Source organism: Callospermophilus lateralis, chromosome 3, assembly GCF_048772815.1.
Source record: "Callospermophilus lateralis isolate mCalLat2 chromosome 3, mCalLat2.hap1, whole genome shotgun sequence".
NCBI classification, from domain to species: domain Eukaryota; kingdom Metazoa; phylum Chordata; class Mammalia; order Rodentia; family Sciuridae; genus Callospermophilus; species Callospermophilus lateralis.
Genome location: NC_135307.1, coordinates 4,784,252 through 4,808,993, shown reverse-complemented (window position 1 = coordinate 4,808,993; position 24,742 = coordinate 4,784,252). Strand labels below are relative to the sequence as shown.

The 24,742-nt window shown below is 40.4% G+C and overlaps 1 protein-coding gene across 6 annotated transcripts in view; it reads left to right on the top strand.

Moving 5' to 3' along the window:
* Positions 1-2,926: 2,926 nt before the first annotated feature.
* Wdr20 (WD repeat domain 20) overlaps positions 2,927-24,742 on the top strand; it is a 79,290-nt gene continuing 57,474 nt past the window's right edge. For all 6 annotated transcript variants that reach the window (XM_076849628.2, XM_076849624.2, XM_076849625.2 and 3 more), the window contains exon 1: positions 2,927-3,199. In XM_076849628.2, the coding sequence (XP_076705743.1) occupies positions 2,951-3,199 (249 nt within the window). In that variant the 5' untranslated portion in view covers positions 2,927-2,950. The remainder of the gene's footprint in view (positions 3,200-24,742) is intronic.

Genomic DNA, 24,742 nt, shown 5'->3' with positions numbered 1-24,742 from the left:
TTTTATTTAGAGTCAGGGTCTTGCTGAGTCATTTAGTACCTTGCTTTTTCTGAGGCTGACTTTAAACTCACAATCCTCCTGTCTTAGCCTCCTGAGCTGCTGAAATTACAGGTGTGCACCACTGCACCAGGCCTAGTGTACTTGTTATTTTTGCTGTGACTCATCACATTAAGTTAAAGTGTGGAATTTTCCACTTAGAGTGTCAGAAGGTACTCAGAGTTTTGGATTTTTGTATTTCTAATTAGGATGCTCCACTGGCATTAAGGGTTGCATCGATTTAATGAAGATCATAGAATTTATTTATTTTTTGTGGTGCTAGGGATTAAACCCAGGGCCTAGAGGCAAGCACTCTACCAACTGAGCTATATCCTCAGCCTGAAGTTCAATTTTTATTTAAAAACATCATAATAATTCCAATGGTGTGTTAAGCTTTATTTATTTATTTATTTTTAGTGGTACTGGGGATTGAACCCAGGTATGCTTTCTCCAGTTCTCCCCCTTCTTAAATATTGAGACAGAGCTCATTAAGTTGCAGAGGCTGGCCTTGAACTCGAGATACTCCTGCCTCAGTCTCCCAAGTAGCTGGCTTAATAGGTGTGTGCCACTATGCCTGGCTGGTGTGTAACTTTTAATATATGCAATGATGAAGTATAAAGTAGAAGAGTTGTATTAAGGACAGTATAGTATGTGATATTTTCCAAATTTTGTTTTCAAGCAAGGAAGTACTGAGTCATGTTGTAATAAGAGACTAAGCCTGGGGCTGAGGATGTGGCTCAAGCGGTAGTGCGCTTGTGGTCCAGGTTTGATCCTCAGCACCACGTACAAACAAAGATGTTGTGTCCACCGAGAACTAAAAAATAAATATTAAAAAAAAAAAATTCTCTCTCTCTCTCTCTCTCTCTCTCCCCCACTCTCTCTTAAAAAAAAAAAAAAAAAAAAAAAAAAAAGAGAATAAGCCTGGTCAACTAGATAGATAAATCTGAGCGATTGGTTGCTTCACATGGCTGAGTCAGTGAAGATTTCAAATGTGGCTCCTAAGGACACTTAGCTGTGTCTATTTATCTCTGTAAGGTCACTACAGCCCAAACATTACCCTCAAAGTTTTAAATATATTTTTAAGGGACTGGGTTGTAGCTCAGTAGTAAAGTGCCTGTTTGAGACACTGGGTTCAATTCTCAGTATCACATATAAATAAACAAAATAAAGGTCCATCAAAAAATTTTTTCAAGTATCTTAATGCATAATTAATCTCTGAATCTGAATGACAGTGATAAATATAGCCTAAAGTGAATAAGGCTCCTTTTTCCCTCATCCTCTTGGTCTCCTTCCTTCCTCCCTTCTCTCCCCCTTTCTTTTTCTTGTACTGGCGATTGAACCAAGGGCATTTTACTACTGAGCCCTAGTAACCCCCACTTTTAAGTTGTAGTTGGACACAATACCTTATTCATTTATTTATTCTTATGTGGTGCTGAGGATCCAACTCAGTGCCTCACAAGTGCAAGGCAAGGCTCTACCACTGAGCCACAATCTCAGCCCCAAACTACTGCCCTCTTTAGTATTTTCAGATAGGGTCTGGCTAAATTGTCCAGGCTAGCATCAAATTTGCAACATTTCTGCCTCCCTCCCTGAATAACTGGGATTACAGGCCTGCACCGCAGCGCCAGGCAAATTTTTACTATTTTGTGCTGTGTTGGCAGGCTGGCTTCTAAATCCTCCCCCTCAGCCTTGGAGTAGCTGGGACTACAGGCACACAGCACCGTGTCCTCCTCCTCTCACTTTTTTGTATCCCCTGAATAAGACCTGAATTTTCAGTAATAGTTTTTACCTGGTGTGACAAATGTTTTTTCCCCTTGAATTCTATGAGGGCGTTTACTCCTCAAGAGTTATTATTTTAGTGCAACCTGCCAAGAAACCTAAGTACAAAACGGTGGTGGTTTAACTTTACCTGAGCGTGCGGCTGTCCTTGCCTATCTATAGTATACACAAATAACTATGCTCACGGAGTCTCGTAGCAAACAGTGCCAGATTCCACTGGAGCCTTCTGGACAAAGTCAATTACTGCCGGGAGCGGTGGTGCAGGTAATCCCAGCCATTCCAGAGACTGAACCAGGAGCACGCCCGAGTTCGAGGCCAACCTCACAATTTAGGCCGTCTTAAAATAAAAAATAGAAAAGTCTCAGTGGCAAAGCGCCGCTGGGTTAAATTCTTAGTAACCCCCCAGAACCCTTAATTTTATTGAGGTCTTAATAAGCTATTGAACAAGTGAGTGCAGCACAGATTCGGCGTCAGGTTGCTGAGCGCCGCCCAGCGCGCCGCTGCGCCAGACACCTGGCGGAGACGCCCGCGGGAGTCCATGGTGCCAGCACGACCCGCTTCCTCGCGGTCGGCGACGCCAGCTGTAGACAGGACTAGACATGTGCGCTGCCGGCACCGGAGCCGTGCTCTCTCCCCACCCCCCTTAAAAGGAATCGTAAAACTCCATCCTACCGTACCTTCTCGGCGACCGACTCCCGGCAGCGCGGGGCGGCCGCCCTCAGCGCTCGGCCTGGACTGCAGCCGAGGCCTAGGAGCCCGAGGGAACCACACGCGCGGAACCCTAACGGGACCCTCCGACAGGGCTGGCGCAGCGGCAAGCCGCTACTAGTTCTCCGAACCCCGCCGCCCACCGCGGGAGCGCGAGCTACCGGCAGCCGGCCCCACCTGAACCTTAGCGATCCGCGCCCGAGGAAGGGGAGGAGCCTGCGGCGCCCCGGCAGTCCAGGTAAGCACGCGTGCGCAGTCCGGCCGTAAACAAGCCCGCCCCTTCCACTCGGCACGCCTTCCCGAGGCAGGCTCGCTGGTGGGCGGGGCCGGGAGAAAGGGGCGGGGGGGAAGAGCGAGCGCCGGGGACGGCGCCTGCGCGGTGGGCGTGATCCGGGCACTTAGGGCAGGATGAACGCTGCTTTCCAAGATGGCGACGGAGGGAGGAGGGAAGGAGATGAACGAGATTAAGACCCAATTCACCACCCGGGAAGGTCTGTACAAGCTGCTACCACACTCGGAGTACAGCCGGCCCAACCGGGTGCCCTTCAACTCGCAGGGATCCAACCCTGTCCGCGTCTCCTTCGTCAACCTCAACGACCAGTCTGGCAACGGCGACCGCCTCTGCTTCAATGTGGGCCGGGAGCTCTACTTCTATATCTACAAGGGGGTCCGCAAGGTACCGACCCGGGCGTCGCCGGGGTCCGCCAGCCGCGCGGGCAGCGGCCGAGGGCAGGGCGGTGACAGCAGGGCAGGTCAGCGGGGGGGCGGCGGCCGCCCTTACTTTTGAGTGGGCCGGGAACTCCGTCGGGGTACTCCGAGGGACGCGGCGCCAGGCGAGGGGGTGGCGGCCGGCTGTGGTGGCGGGCCGCGGCGTGTGGGGCTCCGGCCAGCAGGCCCCGGGAGCGACCGGCCGCCTACCCCGGCAGGTCTGCCGGGCTCCGGAGCGGCCAGGAGCGGGCCTGCGAGTCCCCGGAAGAGGGTGGCCGTCTGGGCTGTCTGGGGCGCCGCGCTCCCCGCGAGGACCGGGGCGCAGGGCGGCCTGGAAAGGTCTGTAAGGCGGAACCGGGGTAGGTGGAGGAGGGCTAGGATTAGGTCAGAAAGGACCTGCTCGGCACGCAGGGCTACTCCACCTGCTGCCGCACTGACACTTCCTAGGAGCCTTGATTCCTGGCGTTGACGCTTCCTGTGTCCCAAAACCTCCGCGGGAGGATGACTGTCATTGTCTCCGTCGAGGGAACCTTCTGAAGCACAGTTAAAGAGGGTCATCCTGTCCCTGTAGTGTAGGAAGTACTGAATACTACAGTTGGAAGTTGAAATTGTGTTTTCAGTGAACTAAGCTGCTCCAGAGGGTTTCTGTGTCAGCGTGCCTGGATTAATCTTGTCCGACAAGTCAGGCTGTGTCTCAAGCAGGGAGGGACGCGCCTTGAAAGCTACTTTAAAGGAACCATCCTTCTTGGCGGGTGACTTAAAAATAATTCTGTGAAGCATATAATGATATTTAAAAATATCTCTTTAAAAGCAGCAATTTATTGAGTTTTTCTTTCATTGGCAATGTAACTGTTTTGAGAACTGCTTACTTTTGAGATGGTGGTCTTAACTGGACTGTGGGGAGAGTGCGAAAATTAATGTACCCCATGGGACAAGATAATGAAAGATTAATTTATAAATGTTCAGTTAGTGTGAAAATTGGACATATTGAAGAGTAAACGTTCCCTAAGATTTAATATATACCGATCCAGTTCAGTGGATTTGCTTGGTTACAAAAACTAGGGAGGTGAAGATAGTATCTAAATGTTGCAAGTTTTTTCTTCCTTCAAGGTGATACTTTTTATTAGTGTTTGAGTGTATAATATATTGGGGGTATGCTGTTAGAAGTTTCTGAAAATAAATCTCTTTTGAGTTTTTCTTTCTTTCTTTTTTTTTTTTTTGAATTGCCAAAGTGTGAAGGTAGTAGTCTGGAAAATGAAATTTTAATACTACTTCCAGTTTTGTCACTGACTTGTTGGGTGACCTTGGATAAGTTTTTTAACTTTTATTTGCACTCCTTAAAAAGGGAATATTGCAGTGCACATATTGTAATTAATAGTATAATAACTAATGAATCCTAAAGCCTTGAAACACTCAGTAAATGTAAAATATAGTAAAAAACAAGCATTGAGAGTAACTGTCAAAAAAAAAAAAAAAAAAAAAAAGCAACTGTTAAGCCAGCCGTGGTGGCACACACCTGTAATCCCAGTAGCTCAGGAGGATCACAAGTTCAAGATCAGACTCAGCAATGTTGTGAGACCCTAAGCAATATAGTGAGACCCTGCCTCGAATAAAAAAACAAAAAGGGGTGGGGATATAGCTCAGTGATAAAGCACCCCTGGAAACCCCCCCCCCCAAAAAAAAATAAATAACCTGTCAAGCAGGAAGCTGTGATCTTGACATTCATCTGGAAATAAGTTTAGAATTATAAATTATTTAAATACAATGTGTTGGGGCTGGGGATGTGGCTCAAGCGGTAGTGCGCTCGCATGCCTGGCCCTGGTTCAATCCTCAGCACCACATACAAACAAAGATGTTGTGTCGGCCGAAAACTAAATAAATAAATAAAATATTTAAAAAAAATAAATAAATACAATGTGTTTAAAAGCTAAATTAACTGATATTGATGATCAGTAGTGCAGGCATTACTTTAAAAAAATTTTTTTAAAGTTGTCAATAGACTATTTATATGTGGTGCTGAGAATTGAACCCAGTGCCTCACACATGGTAGGCAAGTGCTCTGCCACTGAGCCAGAACCCCAGCCCAAAAGTTTGCTTTCTTTTTAATCATGATGCTGGGCAATGGACCCATAGCCTCTTGCATGCTAGTCAAGTGCTTTCCCTCTGAATTGCCTCTCCAGGCCTGAAAGGTTATTTCTGAAACTTTCTTGCTGCATGAATTTTTATTTTTTATTTTATTTTATTTTTTATTTGGTTCTGGAGGATTTGAACCCAGGGCCTCATGCATGCCAGACAAGCACTTTACCACTGATCCACATCCCCAGCCTCATCTGGATCTGATAGCCCATAAAAACAGGTCACTTGCCTGGAAATACTGTTGTAATAATGGGGTACATTGAAGGGTAAAATCAAGAGAACTATTCTAAACTACACTAAAAATGTAACCCCAGCACCTAAAAAAAAATTACACAAAATTTATTTTAAGCAAAAAAACCCTGAAATAATATAAATTGCCTTTACTTGCATATTTGAGCATTTTAACTTTTCTTGATTTTTTTTTTTTTATCTGTCCCAATTTGAGATGGGGTTGGGGGTCTCTGTGTTGCTAACTCCTGGGCTCAAATGATCCTTCCTGCTCAGCTTTCCAAGTAACTTTGAGTCCTGGCACTGGTCACATCAGATTTACACTTTACTTTTTAAAAAAATTTCATGGGTACTAGATAAAGTCACGCTATGTGGCAGACGTTTAAATTTAAACTCTTCTAGCCAGTGTAACTTAAAATTTTTTTTCTATAAGTGAGTTTGCATTTATTTATTGTCATTTCTTAGTATAAGTGACTGGTTTTGTGACCGTATTTTCTGATCTTAAATGGAGCTGGGGACAGCTCAGTGGTGGAGTGATTGATTTCCTGGCATGCAGGGACCCCTGAGTTCAATCCTCAGCATTTATTAAAAAAACAAAACAAAACAAAACAAAGATAATTAAAAAAATTTTTTTTCTATATTTGAAATATTTTTTAGTTGTAGATGGACACAATGCCTTCATTTTGTTTATTTTTATGTGGTGCTGAGGATGAAACCCAGTTCCTCATATGTGCCAGGCAAATGCTCCACCACTGAGCCACAACCCCAATCCCGACAATTTTTCTTTCTTTTTTTTTTTTTGGTACCCAGGATTGAACTCCATGACATTCGACCACTGAGCCCTATTTTGCATTTTATTTAGAGACAGGCTGTCACTGAGTTGCTTAGCACCTTTCTTTTGCAGAAGCTGACTTTGAACTCACCATCTTCCTGCCTCAGCCTCCTGAGCTGCTGGGGTTACTCGCTTGTGAAACTGCACCTGGCCCTAAACACTTATTTTTAATTAGAAAACCAATGTTTAGGGCTGGGGATGTGGCTCAAGCGGTAGCGCGCTCGCCTGGCATGCGTGCGGCCCGGGTTCGATCCTCAGCACCACATATAGACAAAGATGTTGTGTCCGCCAAATACTAAAAAAAAAAAAATAAATATTGAAATTCTCTCTCTCTCTCCCTCTTTCTCACTCTCTCTCACTCTTTCTTAAAAAAAAGAAAAAAAAAAAAAGAAAAAAAAAAAAGAAAACCAATGTTTAATTGTTGGAATCAGTAGATAGAAATTTCTTGACAGTTGGCGAATTTGATTTTTTTTTTATTGTTGTTGTTCCATTTTTCATGTTTTCTTTAAGGCATATTAAGTTTTACAATCGAATCATTTAGAAGCTCTAATTTGGATGAAATTTAAATCTAGCTTAAATATATATGGAAAATATGTCTTCTAATGAATTTAAATAATAACCTGAAGCCAGGCTTGGTGGAGCATACCTGTAATCACAGTGACCTAGGAAGCTGAGGCAGGCCAGACTCAGTAACTTAATGGACACTAAGCAACTTAGTGAGACTCTATCTCAAAAAAAAAAAAAAAAAAAAAAAGGGTGTTGTTGTTGTTGGTGGTGGTGGTGGTGGTGCTGGGAATAGAGTTCAGGGTAATGCACCCATGGGTTTAATAAAAAGTGGGTTTAATAAAAAGTGCTGAGAAGGTAGCTGAGTAGAGCACTTGCCTAGCTTGTACGGCCCTGGGTTTTAGGAGAGGGTGTATGTGGGGGGGTGGTATTCACAGTGAAACCTATTGATTTGTACAACTAATATGTGTTAATAATAAAAAGTATAGTATGAGCATTGATTTAATACTGACAGTAATCATTTCACAAAGATTTGATGAATACTAATGATACTAGGCAAGATGATATGGGGTGTCAAAGATGAGAAAGACACTGCCCCCTCCTCCATGCTAGCTTTCATATATTTTTATAGCAAATTTTGTAATCCTTTTGTTTTTCTAAAGTTGTTGTTTTAGGTTAAAGATGCCGACATATTTGGGCTTATTGGACCAGTTCTCACATTTAATGGAGATCTATTTTTATATAAATGTGAATGTCTTCATTCAGATCTTAGTTTAACCATTACTTCCTAAGCAAATCCTTCTGGAATTCCCAATCTAGATCAGTTTCCCCCTGTTAATACGTTCTCAAAGTTTCCTGTACTTTGCTTTTTCTCAATTTGTATTTTTCTTTGATAATCTGTATCTTCTGTAAACAAAGATCCTTTAGAATAGGCACTATATTTTTCCTGCTCTCTATGTTCCTAGTGTCCAGTGCAATGTCTAGCATAGAGTCAGGTCCTTACTGTGTATCTGTTGAGTGAATAATTGATAAAACTATGCCATACTTAAAAAAAAATATCTTTAAGAGGCTGAAAAACCATTCAGTTTGGGACCCAAAAGTAAGTTTTTTTTCTTTTTTCTTTCTGCTACTGGGGATTGAACCCAGGTTTGCTCTACTAAGCTACATCCCCAGTCCTTTACTTTTTTTTTTTTTTTAAATAGAACAATGAAACAAATTTTTGTTCTTTTTTTTTTTTTTAAAGAGAGAGTGAGAGAGGAGAGAGAGAGAGAGAATTTTTAATATTTATTTTTTAGTTATCTGTGGATACAGCATCTTTGTTTTGTATGTGGTGCTGAGGATCGAACCTGGGCCGCATGCATGCCAGGCGAGCGCGCTACCGCTTGAGCCACATCCTCAGCCCCCCCAGTCCTTTACTTTTAATTTTTTTTAAATATTTATTTTTTCCTTAGGTGTAGATGGACACAACACAATACCTTTATTTTTATGTGGTGCTGAGGATTGAACCTGGGTCCAGCCCATGCTAGGCGAGCGCTCTACTGCTGAGCCACAATCCCAGCCCCTATTTTTAAATTTTATTTATTTATTTATTTTTGAAAACCTTTTTTAAGTTGTTGATGAACCTTTATTTATTCATTCATTCGTTTATTTATTTATTTTTTTGGACTTTTATTTATTTATATGCATTGCTGAGAATCAAACCCAGTGCCTCACACGTATTAGGCAAGTGCTCTGCCACTGAACCACAACCCCTCCCCTAAGTTCTTTTTATTTTTTATTTTGAGACAGGGTCTTGCTTAGTTGCTCAGGTTCTGCTCAGTTGCTGAGGCTGAGACAGGCCTGAAGCTTACAATTATTCAGCCTCAGTCTCCCTAGTAGCTGGGATTACAGCTGTATGCCACCACACCCAGCACTTGGGTGTGTTTTTAGTAGTTCACATATTTTTTGGGGTGTGGGGGTAGGTACTGGGGATTGAACTCTGGGGCACTTCACCACTGAGCCACATCCCCAGCCCTGTTCTATTTAGAGACAGGGTCTCACTAAGTTGCTTAGCACCTCAACATTTAAAATTTAAAATGTTGTTAGTAAGTAACAAATGTAGCCTTCTTAAAACTGGGAAATTGTATTGCAAGAGATAGTGAAGAAATGGAAAGTAATTGAATGGTATGGGTTACTTTTGATCCATTTCTATCAAATTATGTTACCAATAAGATCCATGTGCTGGGGCTGGGGTTGTGGCAAAGTGGTAGAGTGTTCTCTTAACATGTATGAAGCACTGGGTTCCATCCTCAGCACCACATAAAAAAATAAATAAACAAAGTAAAGGTATTGTGTCCATCTACAACTAAAAAAAAAAAATTCTTTAGAAAAAAATCCATGTATTATCTACTAACAGCTTTTTAAAACTGTACTCAGAATTATTCAATGGATGGATATAATTACCATGTGTGACTCTACTTTGTGCACAACCAGAGACCTGAAGAATTGTGCTCTGTGTACTATGAATCGAAATGCATTCTGCTATCATATATATAACAAATTACAATAAATAAATTTTAAAAAAGAATTACTTATTCAAATCAAAGAATCTTGCTCCCTTCCTTTACCTCATTAAGATTCCACGCCACAAATGTACTGCTCAGAGTGTTACTGAAGCAGTTCCTACAGTAAGTAGGAAGTATCTTTAAATGGTTTTAAGGTCTTATCTAAAGATTGTATGATTCTGTGCTCAATAATTTTTGTGTATGAAAATAAATTTATTTTCTTTTGGGGAGAGGTTTTCATGTAGATTTATTTCCTGCTTCTTGAATTTGAATTGGGAGGAGTGAGGTGTTTGAGAAAGCAAGGTGAAAAAATGTTTCCTAGGTCTTTTTGCTAGAAAAGTTTTATATTCCCCATGCTGTGATGAAGTTGGGACCTGAAGAGTGAATTAACAGCATCTAAAATATTTTTAGAGCCAAGTTTTAGAGGAACGTGCATAATGGGTTGATTTGGGAGAGAATGAGCATTCTGTTATGGGAAGTGTTTTGCCTCTGTCAAAAACTGCAGCACTACCTGTTGGTGGAGTTGCAGGAATTCATGGTTTGTGTGTCAGGATGAACTAGATGCCATTTAAAGGTTGTTTCCACAAAATGTTTTTAAATACTGGATTGCTTCAAAGAAAGTCATGTTCAGACCCTTCTCCCCATTGGTTAATTTTTCACACCTCCCCGCTCCCCATTTATAATTTAGAAAGAGGTTTAGAAGTCTGAAACTTCTTATATTAGATACACTTTTAAAAATCTTGTACTTAATTTAGTGGCTACACATGGGGTTTGGAAGGACTGAGAGCCTGTGTTTCTTTTCCATTAAGAGATTCTTACCTGACTTGTGAAATATTGATAAGATCTAGTTATTTGACTTTAGGATCACATCCTGAGGGGAAAACATCATTTTTTTTTTTAATATTTATTTTTTAGTTCTCGGCGGACACAACATCTTTGTTGGTATGTGGCGCTGAGGATTGAACCCGGGCCGCACGCATGCCAGGCGAGCGCGCTACCACTGAGCCACATCCCCAGCCCTGGGAAAACATCATAATTGTCACTGAAAGCAGGAAATACTTTTATACTATATCTTGCCTCTTGACCTTGAAGAGAAGGGCAGTGATGAGATTTTTAAAGTCTCCCTGGGAGCATATGAGCATGTAGAATATGCAGACTGCATCAGTGAAATCCAAGAGATAGTAATGAATATCACTCTTCCAAGTGTTTATGGATCATGTCTACCAGATAGTACTGTTCCTGATGCAGGGTGTACACATTGTCTTTGCCTGCAAGAAACTCATCACTGTGTTTATTATCATTGAGTTAATCTAGTGACTTAAGTGGTATTACACTTGGTAGAAAACTTGAGCAAGAGTCAAAACATAGTTCTATCCCCAGCACTAAAAACAAAAACAGCCCCTCCTCCAACAGTGACTTTGTCACTCACCGATTTGTCTGAACATATGGCTAAAGAAACTTATTTTAAATTAAATATGAAGATTTTTGTAGACTGCATTTTATGTCACTAATTTCATTTGTTTTCCAATGAGGTTAGTTTGTGCAGAAATATAAATGTGGTTTTGTTTGGTTATTTAAGAGAAGTCATTTAGAGAATAAATTAAGTTTAATTGATAGACATTCTCAGTTTTAATATTCAGAACATTTTCAATTATCTCAGAATATTAGTGAAAAGTTATCTTGTCCTTTGAACATTTGATATCTTTTTTTAATACCTTTATTTCACTTATTTATTTATTTTATTTATTTATTTTTTAGAGAGAGAGGGAGAGAGAGAATTTTTAAAAAATATTTATTTTATAGTTGTAGTTGGATACAATACCTTTATTTCACTCATTTATTTTTTATGTGGTGCTAAAGATCGAACCCAGGGCCTCACATGTGCAAGACGAGTGCTCTACCGCTGAGCCACAACCCCAGCCCAAGAATTTTTTTAATATTTATTTTTTAGTATTTGGCGAACACAACATCTTTGTTTGTATGTGGTGCTGAGGATTGAACCAGGGCCGCACGCATGCCTGGCGAGCGCACTACCGCTTGAGCCACATCCCCAGCCCCAACACATTGTATGCCAGGCGAGTGCGCTACCACTTGAGCCACATCCCCAGCCCAACACTTATTTATTTTTATGTGATGCTGAGGGTCGAACCTAGGGTCCCGCTCGTGCGAGGCGAATGCTCTACCGCTGAGCCACAACCCCAGCCCTTGACATTTGTTTTTATAATGGAGTATAAGGCATGTCATGCTTAAGGAAAAAAAAAATTATACAAGGTACAACTATTCATTGAGGATGACTTCAAGGTGATTTAAGACATACTTCCTAGCCAGGTGTGGTTGCCCATGCCTGATTCAGGAGACTTGAGGCAGGGGAATCACAAAGTTGAGGCCAGCCTCAGCAACTTGGCAAGGCCCTATTTCAAAATAAAAAATAAAAAGGGGTGGGGAGGCAGCTCAGTGGTAGAGTGCCCCTGGGTCATTCCCTAGTATGAGGGTTGGGGAACATGCTATTTTTGAAAAAAATTTTTTTGAACTGATTATAATATAAAGTAGAAGATGTACATTCTACATGTGGCAGACAGTTTATCAAGTGGATTTAAGGAATAAAGGTGAAGCAGAAAAGTATTTCTCTATTAGAATAATATTGGGTTGGGTTTCAAATAAGATGATCATGATCTGTCCTGAAATGTTGTGTATAGGTCTTATTTTTATAAAAGTTTAAAGTTGTTTTTTTAATTTCAGAAATGCTTTATCTTCATTTCTGGTTGAGTTTTAGCATTTTTTCTCAGCTTCACACCTCTGCCAATTGATAATTTGTAAATTAAGTGATATTTTGTACTGTCAATTATTATTATTTTTTTTATAATATGGAGTTTTGAAAAGTAGGTATAATATACAAAAACAAGCCAAGGGGCTGGGGATGTGGCTCAAGCAGTAGCGTGCTTGCCTGGCATGCGCGGGGCACTGCGTTTGATCCTCAGCACCTCATAAAAATAAAATAAAGATGTGTCCACCAAATCTAAAAAATAAATATTAAAAAAAAAATAAAACAAAAGAAAAAACAAGCCAAATTAGTCTGTTACACTTTATCTTGTTTTGTAGCAGTAGGAAAATGTGTTTGAATCTATAGTTTTTATAAGAAAGATGCAAAAATTATTCATAAGGCAGGATTTTCTTTTTTTTTTTTGTACTGGGGATTGAACCCAGGGCCTTGTGTATGTGAGGCAAGTACTCTACCAACTGAGCTATATCCCCAGCCCAACACTGAATTTCATTCCCAGTCCTTTTTATTTTCTTTTAATAAAATTTTGAGGCAGGACCTTGTTAAGTTGCTGAGGATGACTTCAAACTTGTGATCCTCCTGCCTCAGCCTCCTGAGTTGCTGAGATTACAGGTGTGTAGCATTGTGCCTGGCATAAGGAAAGAATTTTACATAGTTTTTATATGTATAAGTGTTGGGCTAGGGATATAGCTCAGTGGTAGAGCACTTGCCTAGCTATGTGATGCCCTGAGTTCAATCCCTACTACTAAAAAATGAAAAAAAAAAAAAAAAGCCATGACAAAAAATATTGAGCCATTCAGTAGGAGGGACTATTTTAGCATTCTCAGTTACCTACCTTATATACCTGAAGGTATTTTTCCTTTTTTAATTTTTTAAAAATTTTTTAGTTGTAGACGAATACAACACCTTTATTTATTTATTTTTATGCGGTACTGAGGATTGAACCCTGTGCCTCACACATGCTAGGCAAGAGCTCTACCACTGAGCCACAACCCAGCCTTTAATTGATTAAAAACCCGCTCTTTCTTTGCCCTTCCTATCCTCGCTGTAGCAAAATTTGTGCAGGTTCTCATTCTCTTTACTTTGATCTCTACTTCAGAGGCCGTCTTGCCTTAATATTTCATTTAATAAATAACTGAGTGGTTTTTCTATGAAAAGAATCATGCCAGATATGAGGAATCAAAGAAATATGAAACATGGGCCTGACCTTAAGAGGCTTATCATCTAACTAAGTAGATACTTACACGTGCACTGTAAAGAATGCCTGCTCTACATTGTTGTTTGGAAAGAATTTCTACCTTCAAGGAGTTCACAGTCCAGTGGAATAATAAAAGGCTTGTTCACTCAACTAACATTTACTGAACCTGTGAACCTGAAGACAAAAAAGATGTAGTCCTTAGCCTAAAAGTCCCTGCAGTCTAACGTGAAAGGGACAAATAAACCCGTGGTGATAGGACAGCTCCTGCAAAGCATTCACAACCAAGTATTGCCTGTGGGGGAAAATGGCTTTTGGAGCAATCATGACCTGTCCACAGTTACTCAAGGAATGTGGTAGAGCCTGGAGTTGAACCAAGGCCTCTGTCTGAGTAGGCCTTCCATACAGATTTTCTGTCAAAGATGAAATGTTACAAGGCAGCAGGGCCTGCTTGTTAGGAGATGCTGATGTTGCTCCTGAGAGGGAGATGGTAGGCTAGGAAGTAGCTAGGAATTACGTTTTAGAAGACATGTGTAGTGAGTACCTTTCTTATTCCCCCCAGACATAAAGAAGTGAGCTGGATGTCCTTGGAAATTCTATAGAGGGAGACTGCAAGGTATAAGAGATCATGTTAGGGGCTGGGGATGTGGCTCAAGCGGTAGCGCGCTCACCTGGCATGCGTGCGGCCAGGGTTCGATCCTCAGCACCACATACAAAGATGTTGTGTCTGCCGATAACTAAAAAATAGATATTAAAAATTCTCTCTCTCTCTCTCTCTCTCTCCCTCCCTCTCTCACTCTCTTTAAAAAAAAAAAAAAAGAGATCATGTTAGGGCTAGGGTTGTGGCTCAGCAGTTGAGTGCTTACCTTGCGTGTATGAGGCACTAGTTTCAACCCTCAGCACTACATAAAAATAAATAAAATAAAGGTATTTGTTTAAAAAAAAGAGAGATCATGTTAAAATACTAATAGCTAATACTTATTATTTTGTGTATGTGTGTGGGGATGTGGGACACCAGGGAATGAACTCAGGGATGCTTTACCACTGAGCCAGATTGCCAGCACTTTTTATCTATCGGTCTGTCTGTCTATTTATTTATTTTTGGTACTGGGGATTGAACTCATGGGCACTGAACCACTGAGCTACATTCCCAGCCCATTTTATGTTTTATTTAGAGTCAGGGTCTTGCTAAGTTGCTGGGACTAGTTTTGAACTAGCAATCCTCCTGCCTCCGCCTCCCAAACTTCTGGGATTACAGGCATGGGATTACAACCATGCTTGGCTATTAATACTTATTATTAATAATGCATATTATGGACATTCTGCTGAGTGATTATGCATGATTTATTTAATCCTCACAAATAATCTTATAAAATAGGTCATTATTTTCTCCATTTTGGGGCTGGGGCTGTAGCTCAATGGTAGAGCACTTGTCTAGCATGCGTGAGGCACTGGGTTCAATCCTCAGCACCACATAAAAATAAATAAAGACATTCTGTCCATCTAAAACTACAAAAAATAATTAAAATTTTTTTCCATTTTACAGGTGAGAAAACTGAGATTTAGAGAGAATTAAAAATTTGCATAGGTTATAAAACCTAGGAAGCAATCATTCTGGGGCTTGAATCCAGTTCTTTTTTTGGGGGGGGGTTGGTACCAGGGATTGAATTTAGAGGCTCTTGACCACTGAGCTACATCCCCAGCCTTATTTTGTACTTTATTTATTTATTTTAAAGAGAGAGAGAATTTTTTTTAATATTTATTTTTTAGATTTTTGGCGGACACTACATCTTTGTATGTGGTGCTGAGGATCGAACCCGGGCCACACGCATGCCAGGCGAGCGCACTACCACTTGAGGCACATCCCCAGCCCATTATTTTGTACTTTATTTAGAGACAGGGTCTCACTGAGTTGCTTAGCACCTTGCTTTTTGCTGAGGCTGGCTTTGAATTTGCAATCCTCTTGCCTCAGCCTCTCAAGCCACTGGGGTTACAGACATGTGCCACCACGCCTGGTAAGGAATTGGTTTTTAATTTTAATTACGTAAAACATTTTTTAAAAATATTTATTTTTCAGTTTTGTTTAGGTGGACACAATATCCTTATTTTATTTTTATGTGGTGCTGAGAATCGAACCCAGTGCCTCACGCATGCTAGGCAAGCATGCTACCACTTGATCCACATCTCCAGCCCCCATAAAACATTTTTTTGGTTCTAATATCAGAATCATAGAATAAAGTTATATTTTATTTCTGTCTTCCTCCCCTCTCACAATTCCTTCATTTCCCTATAGATCATCATTTTATTTTGTTTTAGTTTTATTCCAAAGTTCTTCAATTTTCAAAATAAAAATCACACATTATTAGAGACTATCTACAGTGGAGTTAAGCAAAATAGTTGCACAGGCATAAGCCTACACAGGTTTGTAAATATATACATACGGTTCTAAAGGTGCTTGCAAAAATGGTCATTGGAAATATACACGAGGCTCTGGAAATGTACTCCAAAAATTGTTTTTGATTCATCTTGATAGAAGAGTAAGATGAGATTTGAAGGGATTGAGGGATTGTAGTTGGTATGGAATTTTGCATCTTGCTTTTTCTGTTTAATGATGTATAGAGGGCTGGGGTTGTGGCTCAGTGGTAGAGCCGCTTGTCTAACATGTGCAAGGCACTAGGTTTGATTCTCAGCACTGCACATAAATAAGTAAATAATGGGGCTAGGGTTGTGACTCAGTGGCAGAGTGCTCACCTAGCACCACATAAAAATAAATAAATAAAATAAAGATATTGTGTTCAACTAAAAGCTAAATATTTAAAAATAAAATAAATAAGAAAATAAAGAACCAAAAACATATTTAGAGTATTAGAACCAAAAAAATGTTTTACATTTTTACATTTTTATTTTACATTTTAATTAAAAACCACCACCAGGTGTGGTGGCACATGTCATGAACAATTAATAAAAATATTTAAAAAAATGATGTGTAGAAGGAATCTTTTCATGTTAGTAAAAGAGTGTCTTCAATTCTTTTTTTTTAAAATATATATTTATTTTAGTTGTGAATGGACCTTTATTTTACTATTTATATGTGTTGCTGAGACTTGAACCCAGGGCTTCACACATGCTAGGCAAGCGCTCTACCACTGAGCCACAGCCCCAGACCTGCATCTTGATAAATAACTTTCTTCTCCATGCTGAGCATGTGTCATAGTTTAGTGAATCCCAGGTAAGTCTTTTTTTTTTCCCTCTAATTTTTTTGTAGTTGTAAATGGACAGAATGCTTTTATTTTATTTGTTTATTTTTATGTGATGCTAAGGATCAAAACCAGTGCCTCACACATGCTAGGCAAGCGTTCTGCCGCTGAGCTAGCTACAACTCCAGTCACCTAGGTAACTCTTTTTTTTTTTTTTTTTTTTTAGTTATAGATGGACATAATATCTTTATTTTGTTTGTTTATATTTTTGTGTGGTGCTCAGGATTGAACCCAGTGCCTCACATGTGCAAAGCAACTGCTCTGCCACTGAGCTACAACCCCAGCCCCTACCAGGTAACTCTTGATTGTTAATCCCTTTAAAGAGAAATTACAGGCTGGTGTTGTGGTATACACCTATATTCCCAGCGGCTCGGGAGGCTGAGGCAGGAGGATTGCAAGTTCAGAGCCAGCCTCAGCAACTTATTGAGGCCCTAAACAACTCAGTGAGACCCTGTCTGTAAATAAGATGCCCAAAAAGCCTGGGGATGTGACTCAGTGGTTGAGTGTCCCTAGGTTCAATCCCAGTACCAAAAAAAGAAGAAATTATGAATAATACTGTAGCAGATAACTTCACCTGTATTTACTGTAGCAAATAACTTCACCTGTATTTTATTTCACATGGCGGCACACAGTTTCTTAGGCACTGGAAATTTTAAATTTCCAGAGACGGTACTCCTGGGTTAAAGGGTACCACATGTGTGTGTATATGTGTGTGTATGGGTTTTTTTTTTTTTTTTTTTTTTTTTTTGCAGTGCTAGGGATTGAACCCAGGGCCTTGTGCATGCAAGGTAAACACTCTACCAACTGAGCTACATCCCTGTCTCTCACATGTATATTTCTTTATTTTTTTTTTTATTTTTCAGTTATCGGCGGACACAACATCTTTGTTTGTATGTGGCGCTGAGGATCGAACCCGGGCCGCACGCATGCCAGGCGAGCGCGCTACCACTTGAGCCACATCCCCAGCCCCTCTTTTTTTTTTTAATATTTTTTAGTTGTAGTTGGGCACAGTACCTTTATTTCATTTATTTATTTTTATGTGGTGCTGAGGATCGAACCCAGGGTCTCACACGTGCGAGGCGAGCATTCTACTCTGAGCCACAACCCCAGCCCTCACATGTATATTTCTGATAGATATTACCAAGTTGTCCTGTGGTGGGTTGTACTAGTTTTACTCCCATGTCCGAGAGCACTTGTTTTACCACAGCCTCACTCAGAGTGCTGTCAGGCTTTTGCATTTGAGAAATTAGTGAATTTTTGTTTGCTTGTCTTTCCCTTGTGATGAGTGAGGTTGAGCATCTTTCTGTATATTTAAGAGCAACATATGTTTCTTTTCTTTTTGAACTGTCTGATATCCTTTGACCTTGTAGAGTTTTTATATTTTTCCCCAGTGCTGGAGATTGACACTAGAGGTACTCTACCACTGAATGACACCCACAGCCCTTTTTATTTTATTTTATTTTTTTTTTGCGGGGGGGGGGGGGGACAGGGTCTCACTAAGCTGCTTAGGGCCTTGCTAAATTGCTGAAGCTGTCCTTGAACTTGTGATCCTTTTATCTTAGCTGGCTAAGTCACTGGGGTTATCACCCTGGCAATTTTGTGTGCTTTTTTTTTTTTTTAAGTTGTGTTGTGGAATGCCTGAATGTTTTTTTTTTTCTTTTTTTAAAGGAGCTCTTTCTATTGGAGCTTTTTGAAGATCTTGTTTTCTTCCTAGTTTGCTGTTTGTCTTCTTCCTTTGTGTATATGTGTTGTGTTCTTGTTATGAAGAATTTTCATGGTTGAAATAATAAATTTTCTATTATGAATTTTTTATAGTTTGTAATTTAACAGTTGTCACTCTCCAAGGTTTAAATAAGAGAGAAAAGATTTACATATCAATATTTTGGAATTAAGTTTAATATACATTTTTGGAAATGAGATGAACATTGAAATATGATATAAAGGGGGTTGGTTGATTGATTCACTAGTGTGTTATAGGATTTAGCATATTCTGGGTATCATAATGTTAGCAATGTTTTAGTTTGCAAGGAATAGGAAACCTACTCAAAGCGGTTTAATTTTTAAAGGGATGCTTGGGTTTATGTTGTTGAAAATTTCAGAGGTGGGGTGGGCTTCAGCATGGTTTGACTGGGTGCCAGCTGTGTTTTGCTGAGATTCTCTTTGTTCTGCTTTCTGTGTTCTGTCAGTCTGGTTTAGGTGACCAAACAGTGGTAGAGGTGTTAGGCTTCATATCGCTGGACTACGTAGACCAGAAATGAGAGCCAGTATAAGAATGAACATCTCTTCAGTGAGTCCCTCAGAATAAGGAATTTTGTAAAATCTCCAGCAAACCTCCTTGACTTATAGCTCCAAAATGAATTACCAGCCCATTCCTGTGGTCAAGGAAATATGCACTGGTTGACCTAGTCTTGACTAACCCACACCTTTAGCAAAGGGACTGGATTATCTGATACCCTTGTTGCCCTGGAGACCACTCTGGAACCAGGATATGCAACACTAGAGAGGAGAATGGTCTACAGATAGACACTGGGCAGTCAACCAGGAGATGTGAACTGCTGAGGATCTTACAAGGCGACCCAGAAGTAAGAAACCCTGTTCTTCCTTGGGAACAGTCCAGTGAGGGGGTACTCAGTACAGCAGGGCTTGCATCACAGCAAGCAAAGCATTGGGAGCGCTGTGCTCCTGCCCTGCTTGCAGACCTGTCTCTCCTGTGCTCTTGCTGGTAGGCTGCCATGAAGATCCTCCCACCTCTTCATACAGTATTGGATCTTGCATGTTTGAATTTCTATTTCCCCCTCTACACTGAATCTTGAGGGCAGAATCCATATCTTACTCATCCATGTCCATCACAGTGCCTGTACATAGTAGGCATGTTATATTTTTTTAAATGAATTAATTGTTCAGAATTATCGTCTTCTATGAACTGAATTGAATAAATGAAGTGATTTTTCAAAATCCCTTTCATGAATCAAATGCAGTGCACATTAGTACTGAAACATACACAGTTAGGCTTGCTGGGCCCTTTTGCATTGTTTGAGATGCTTTTAGAAATGAGTCACAGCCTGGAATCTTATGCTCTTAGAATTCTCTGTTGTTTTTTTTTAAATTTTTTTTAGTTGTTAATGGATCTTTATTTAATTTATTTATTTATATGAGGTGCTGAGACTCAAACCCAGTGCCTCAGACATGCTTAGCAAGTGCTCTACCACTGAGCTTCAACCCTAGCCCTAGAATTCTTTTTGTGTTAACCAGGGAGGAAGCTGTGTCTAGTGTCTTGAATGCCTGGAGCAGCTTTTTTGGAACATGTGTTCCTTGTCCTGAAGAACTGGTGAAAACTGCTCATTCTCCCTTCAGGAAAAAGCTGTTGTCACGTCTTTTCTCTTCATTATAGGAATTGTACAACTCCTTGTGGCTCTTTTTTTCCCCTGGATTGAGGAATAGGTGTACTTGTAGTTAGCAAGACACTGAGGGCAGCATTAACTCAAGTTTATTAAAAAATGATGCATGTTGTCCTCAGGTTTTTCCTTGATGCACCAGCACTTTAAGTTTCTGTGAGAAAACTCAGGTGGAACTGAGTTTTTTCTCTGCCTTGCAGAGAGATGACTGCTACATTGTCTGTGCAGTGATGGACTAGGCTTCAGTGAACCCTTTGCCTCTCCAGGATCCCTTTGGAGCCCCTTCCCTCAGAGTCATACCACTTTCTCTGTCTTCCTCATAGTCATACACTGACTTCCTGGCCACCTCTGCTCATTGCAGACGCCAATACCTGCCTATAGCCTTTCCTTTCACTCTAGTTCCTGCCATCGTCTTGGGTGATTTCATTTTCACTGCATGACCCTTAAGCACCTTGACCACTTGGTTTCAGTGTCTTCCAAGGCTCCCTGAGGGTCTCCTCTAGACCATCTCTGTCACTCTCTTCCACAGTAACACTCAGGATCTTGTCATCATCTGAAACAGTTTCAAATCTAGAATCTAAATTTATAGTTATCCTTCTACTTCAATGTGACACCCCCCTCCTGCCAGCCCAATTCTCATTGTCCAGGAAACTAGTTACCCAACTTCATGCCACCAGGTTCATTGGAAACTATTTGGTTCATAACTTTCTCCACCTCTCAGCAACATTTAATACCATCAATCATTTTGTCTTTATTGAAAAATTTCTTGTCTTGACATTCTATATCCTGATTTTTTTTTTTTCTACCTTTCTGGCCCACATCTCTCTGGCCACCCACTACTTTACCTCCTATGTTAGTTCCTTTAATGCCTAACTTTTTTTATTTTTATTTTTGCATGTGTGTGTGTGTGTATGTTAGTTACTGATAATTGAACCAGGAGTGTTTTACCTCTGAACTACATCCCCAGCCCTTTTATTTATTTATTTATTTATTTTTTAATATTTATTTTTTAGTTATTGGCGGACACAACATCTTTGTTTGTATGTGGTGCTGAGAATCGAACCCGGGCCGCACGCATGCCAGGCGAGCGCGCTACCACTTGAGCCACTTCCCCAGCCCAGCCCTTTTATTTTTGAGACAGGATCTTGCTTAGATTGCCTAGCTGGCCTCAAATTTGTGACTCTTCTGCCTTAACCTCCCAAGTAGCTGGGATTATAGGTATGTACCACTGTGCCCAACTTCTACCTTGTTTTTATTTTTTGGTACCAGGGATTGAACCCAGAGGCACTTAACCACTGAATTACATCCCCAGCCCTTTTTATTTTTTATTTTGAGACAGGGCCTTGCTTAGTTGTTTAGGGCCTCGCTAAGTTGCTGAGGCTGGCTTTGAACTTATATTCTTTCTGCCTCAGCCCTCTGAACCACTGGGATTACAGGTATGTGCCATCGTGTCCAGCTCTACCTCATTTTTAGCTATTGGATTTCCATAATGACTCAGTCCCAATTTCTTTTCTCACTTCCATTAAACCTCTCTGTATTTGAAATTACGTTTCCCTTTAGTTCCTTGAATTGTTTGTTTCTGCCTTTTTTTCTTCCTCTCCCAGGAAAAAGTGTTTATTGCAGTCAATTAACCCAGTGGGTATTCCTGTGAGAGCACAAAGCAGTTAGGGCAATTAAAATTTAAACTAGCATATGCTGCAGTAAAGGGCTGTCTCAGTCACTATCCACTCCTTTTTGACAGTGACTTGCCAGCTCCTTCTCTGGCTTCTGTTGCTTTCTGGGCCATCTGTCTCCAATACTGACTGTGGCTCTCTCTTGGTTATAACTGGGACTCTCCTGCTCCTGCAGGCTTGTGATCTGCTCCAGAGCCGCTAGGGTGTGGCTATATTTCTGTGGCTGCTTAGGCAGCTGCTGGGCCCTGACATCAACTTGAGCTTCACCCCCTCATTCAGATTTTAATTTTTTGCCTAACAGACAAGATTTGTGACTTAAATTTTTTTTTTCAGAGAAACAACTGTTATTTTTTTTCTACTTTGTTAATATGTTATTTTATTCTCTGTTTTCTCTAGGTTTACTCTGTTGTTTTTCTTGCTTACTGAATTGGAAACATAACCATAAACTTTATCATTTTTTAAGTGATGTGCTCAAGGTTCTAGAATTCCTTTTAAGTATTGCTTTCTTGGGGCTGGGGATGTGGCTCAAGCGGTAGCGCGCTCGCCTGGCATGCGTGCGGCCCGGGTTCGATCCTCAGCACCACATACAAAACAAAGATGTTGTGTCCGCCGATAACTAAAAAATAAATATGAAAAACTCTCTCTCTCCCTCTCCTCTCTCTTAAAAAAAAAAAAAAAGTATTGCTTTCTTTATGTTAAATATGTGGTGATAAACACTGTAATAGAGATCTAAATATTTTATTATTTCCATTTTTTTTAAAGAGAGAGTGAGAGAGGGTGAGAGAGGAAGGGAGAGAGAGAGAGAGAACTTTTTAATATTTATTTTTTAGTTATCGGCGGACACAATATCTTTGTTTTGTATGTGGTGCTGAGGATCGAACCCGGGCCGCACGCATTCCAGGCGAGCGTGCTACCGCTTGAGCCACATCCCCAGCCCATTATTTCCATTTTTGTTCCCTTTTTATCCTGTGAGTTTCTAAGCAGAAATTTTTAAATTTCTTTTTATGGTATTTAGCTATTTTATTTATTATTTATTTATTTATTTTGGTGTGGGGGGGTATTGGGAATTGAACTCAGGGACACTCAACCACTGAGCCACATCCCCAGCCATATTTTGTATTTAGAGACAGGATCTCACTGAGTTGCTTTTAGTGCCTTGCTGTTTCTGAGGCTGGCTTTGAACCCGTGATCCTCCTGTCTCAGCCTCCTAAGCTGCTGGGATTATAGGTGTGTGCCACTGTGCCCAGCCCGTGTTTGCTTTTTTAAATATTGATTTGCTTTATTTGTAGTTGTACTGTCATAGAACATATTTTTATGGTATCAGTTATTTGAAATGTGATGAGACTTTCTTTGTGACCTAATAAAAATATTCCTTGGTTTTGTATGTGTGTGTGTGTTTTTTACAGTACTGGGGAAAGAACCTAGAGCACTTTTCCACTGAACTACATCCCATCCATTAAACATTTTTTTTTTTTTTTTTTAAATTATGAGATGGGTCTTGCTAAGTTAAGTTGTTGAGGCTGGCCTTGAACTTGCAATCCTTCTGTCATAACTTCTTGATAGCTGGGATTACAGGCATGCACCACTGTGCATGGCTTCTTGGGTTTTTAAAAGAATGTAGGTACTCTTTTAGGGTCAAGGTGAAATATCAGCTTTATATGTAATGGTATTCACATTGTTCTGGGTCACTGATTTTTATGACAGCCTTATTAGTTTCTGATGTTTTAGAATAACTCACTATGATCCTGAACTTATCAATTTCTCTTTGTCAGGTTTGCTTTATATTAAATTTAGAATTGTTAATCTTGGTAGATTATTTTTTGTTGCTATATATTTTTTGTTATCTCCTTATTTTTACTCTAAATTCTATTTTGAGAATTGAACAGTCAGTTTATTTTGGCTACCGTTTGCATGAAATGCCTTTATATTCCTTAGCTTTCAACTTATCTATATAGTATTTCATGTATGTGGCATCTACTTCTGTTTCTGTTGCCCCCACTTTTACTTGGGCAGCTGCAGCCTCTGGTCTCCTGCTCCACTCTTTACCCCTCTTATCTCTATACAGCAGTCAGAATGAGCGATCTTAAAGAATACGAATCTAATTGTCTTTCCCAAGCTTGAAATCTTTCAGTGGTTCCTGTTGATTCTAGCATGAAAAACAAAATTATTAACATGGCCTATTAGGGCCTGCATGAGCTAGCCCTGGCCTAAATTATTAGCCTCTCTCCGCCCTTCACTGTCTCTTTCTAATTCACTGGCTTTCTTTTTCTGACAAGCCTTCAGTTTCTTGCCATATATTGTTATGAGCCCTTTCCTTTGCCTGGAATGGGAATCCACTCCTCCCCTTTCTCCCTCCATTCTGTTCCTTGAAGAGCAGCTGCACCTACCCTCCTCAGAGCCATTGTGCATGCTCTAGTCTCTTTGCAACTAGACTGCTTTCCTCCTAGTGGCCTTAGGACTGACTTCCTCACTTCACCTTTTTTTTTTCCTGCCCAAATGCAATTCTGTTACCCCTTTCCAGAAAGGTACTGCCATCATTCTTCTACTTCTCCCTTTCACTCTCTTTTGGTTTTTCTTCATAGTTCTTACTACTCTGAAATTCATTTGATTACTGATTTACTGGTTATGTCTCTCCTAAACTCTACAAGAGGAGGGATTTAGCTTCTAAAATAGTGCCTGGCACATATAGTAGAATTCAGTAACATTGGCTAAGTGAACAGTGAAAGAACTTAAGTGGTGTGGAGAGAGAGTCTTCATTTAGGACATGGGTATGACTTCCAGTGGACTTGTTTTATTTTTTAAATAGGTACTACATTCACGTGGTTCAGAATTCAAAGGCATACAATGAAAAGTCTCTCCTGTCCTGGCCCCCAGCCACCCTGTTCCTTTCCTCAGAAACAACCAATTGTTAAATTATTGAGTATATCTTCAGAGACAGCCCATGTACAACATAAAATCACAGGTGTATT